The sequence below is a fragment of the Sphaeroforma arctica genome (assembly GCF_001186125.1).
Source record: "Sphaeroforma arctica JP610 unplaced genomic scaffold supercont1.316, whole genome shotgun sequence".
Lineage (NCBI taxonomy): Eukaryota > Ichthyosporea > Ichthyophonida > Sphaeroforma > Sphaeroforma arctica.
This window is the reverse complement of record NW_014040242.1, coordinates 1-1,820: the sequence shown is the minus strand read 5'-3', so window position 1 is coordinate 1,820 and position 1,820 is coordinate 1. Positions and strand designations below refer to the sequence as shown.

The window sequence follows — 1,820 nt, the reverse complement described above, 5'->3', positions numbered from 1 at the left end:
CAAGTATAGCGTAGACATTTTCATGACACAAAGCACACGGAACAAACCAATATTTTGGATAGAGGCAGTAGTTAGTATGAATGTATTCTTGAAGTTATCGATATGGACATGAACTAAGGGCATATATATGGTGTCTGATGCGTTTTCTCGGCCAAGTCACTGCTGTGCCAAGTCACTGCTGTGCCAAGTCACTGCTGTGACACATTTATAGTGGGAAAAGCCGTTAATAAATTTCAAGAAGAAAAGGCGCTTGATTAGGCTATATATATGATATATAGCATATGTTTGACGTACCTGTTATTGCATTGTAGTATGGAAGATGCAAGTGGAGGTCATGACTGTCGTTCATAGTCTCCATACCCAGCAGATCTACCGTTCTATAGTTGTCGTGATCCTCACACGACTGCGCAGAATCGGCACTCTATCTGTAACAAACGATTTTAAAACAGCGTTCAGTTATATTTACCTTTTAACTATAACTCTCTTGCGGTGAACCACACAGAACAATACTGATTGATAAATAAATAAATTGTGATATTTTATGTATCTCAAAACATATCAGCCATCATCAGCCCATCACACAAAACCCTAAAAATCACTTCCTTCTTTGTTGTTGTGTTTTTTTTTAACAAAACCATTTAGACTACCCCAGGGCCGGGCCCAGTCTCATAGCCTCCGAAATTTATTATTTTAGGCCTATTTTAGCCTCCTGAAAAAAGAACAAGCCTACGTTAGTACGTATTTAGGCCATGAGCTAGAGGGTATTTTTATTTTTGCGAGGAGACTGTACCGAACTGATCTTCTATATATTTTTTGTTGTGACTTCAGACGTCAGACTTGCGGGAACATTTTTTATTAAAAAAATACTTCATTTGGTCCGGCCTAATAAACAGCCTATCAGATACTCGCTATTGAAAATTCTGGCCACCAGAGACTGGCAGAGAGTGGAGACAGGAGACTGGGAGGGAGAGTCAGAGAAAGGTGAACTTTATATTATGTATTCCTTGAAGGCTATGAAGACTATGTTTATTTATGTATATTTACAATATTAGTTACAGTGAAAGCGCTAGTGCCAGCATACAGCACTGCAACTGTCAAGTAGGAATGTACAATACTGTATTCTAGACTCTACTGAGGGCTAGTATTAGCGGTAGTGATCTAGTACAAGACCAATTTTAAATGTATACTTCTGTATTAGTTGAATAGTCCGTACGTAGAACGCAGGGTCAGACCGGCGTTGTTGTGGAAGGGAGTGTGGATTAGTTAAAGGGGAGGATGGAATCACTTTCTAACGATTCGAATATAGTTAACAAGGTCCAAAAGTAATTGGAGGCGCAAACGTACAGAACTCAGCGAAGTTCAACGTATGTACATGTGTAGTATACCGTATGAAATAATTAAAAACATATGTATTGTTGCTCATATATATCCACACTACTATATGAGCTATACATATATACAGATACATACATACGTATTTACATACATACAAACAAAACCTTATACAAAGTTATATATATGTGTGTGTGTGTGTGTGTGTGTGTGTGTGTGTGTGTGTATGTATATATATATACGTTCATTCATGCAATCACGCACTCATGCATTTAAACATGCATACATGCATTCATACATGAATATGTACATACACACATACATAAACACATTAATATTTAAATAAATATGTATACACATACATACATACATATATACATACATACATACATATAACGTACATAAATACATGCATACATGCTTACATACCTACTTCCATACATACTCCCCCACATACATACCTACATTCATATATACATGTATACTCA

At 36.6% G+C, this 1,820-nt stretch overlaps 1 protein-coding gene across 1 annotated transcript in view; it reads right to left on the bottom strand.

Moving 5' to 3' along the window:
* Positions 1 to 498, bottom strand: part of SARC_05123 (hypothetical protein) — a gene marked incomplete at its 3' end in the record, with an annotated part of 8,843 nt that extends 8,345 nt beyond the window's left edge. The window contains exon 1 of the mRNA XM_014301015.1: positions 295 to 498. Coding sequence (XP_014156490.1) covers positions 295 to 358 — 64 coding nt within the window. The 5' untranslated portion in view covers positions 359 to 498. The remainder of the gene's footprint in view (positions 1 to 294) is intronic.
* Between the last annotated feature and the right edge of the window lie 1,322 nt (positions 499 to 1,820).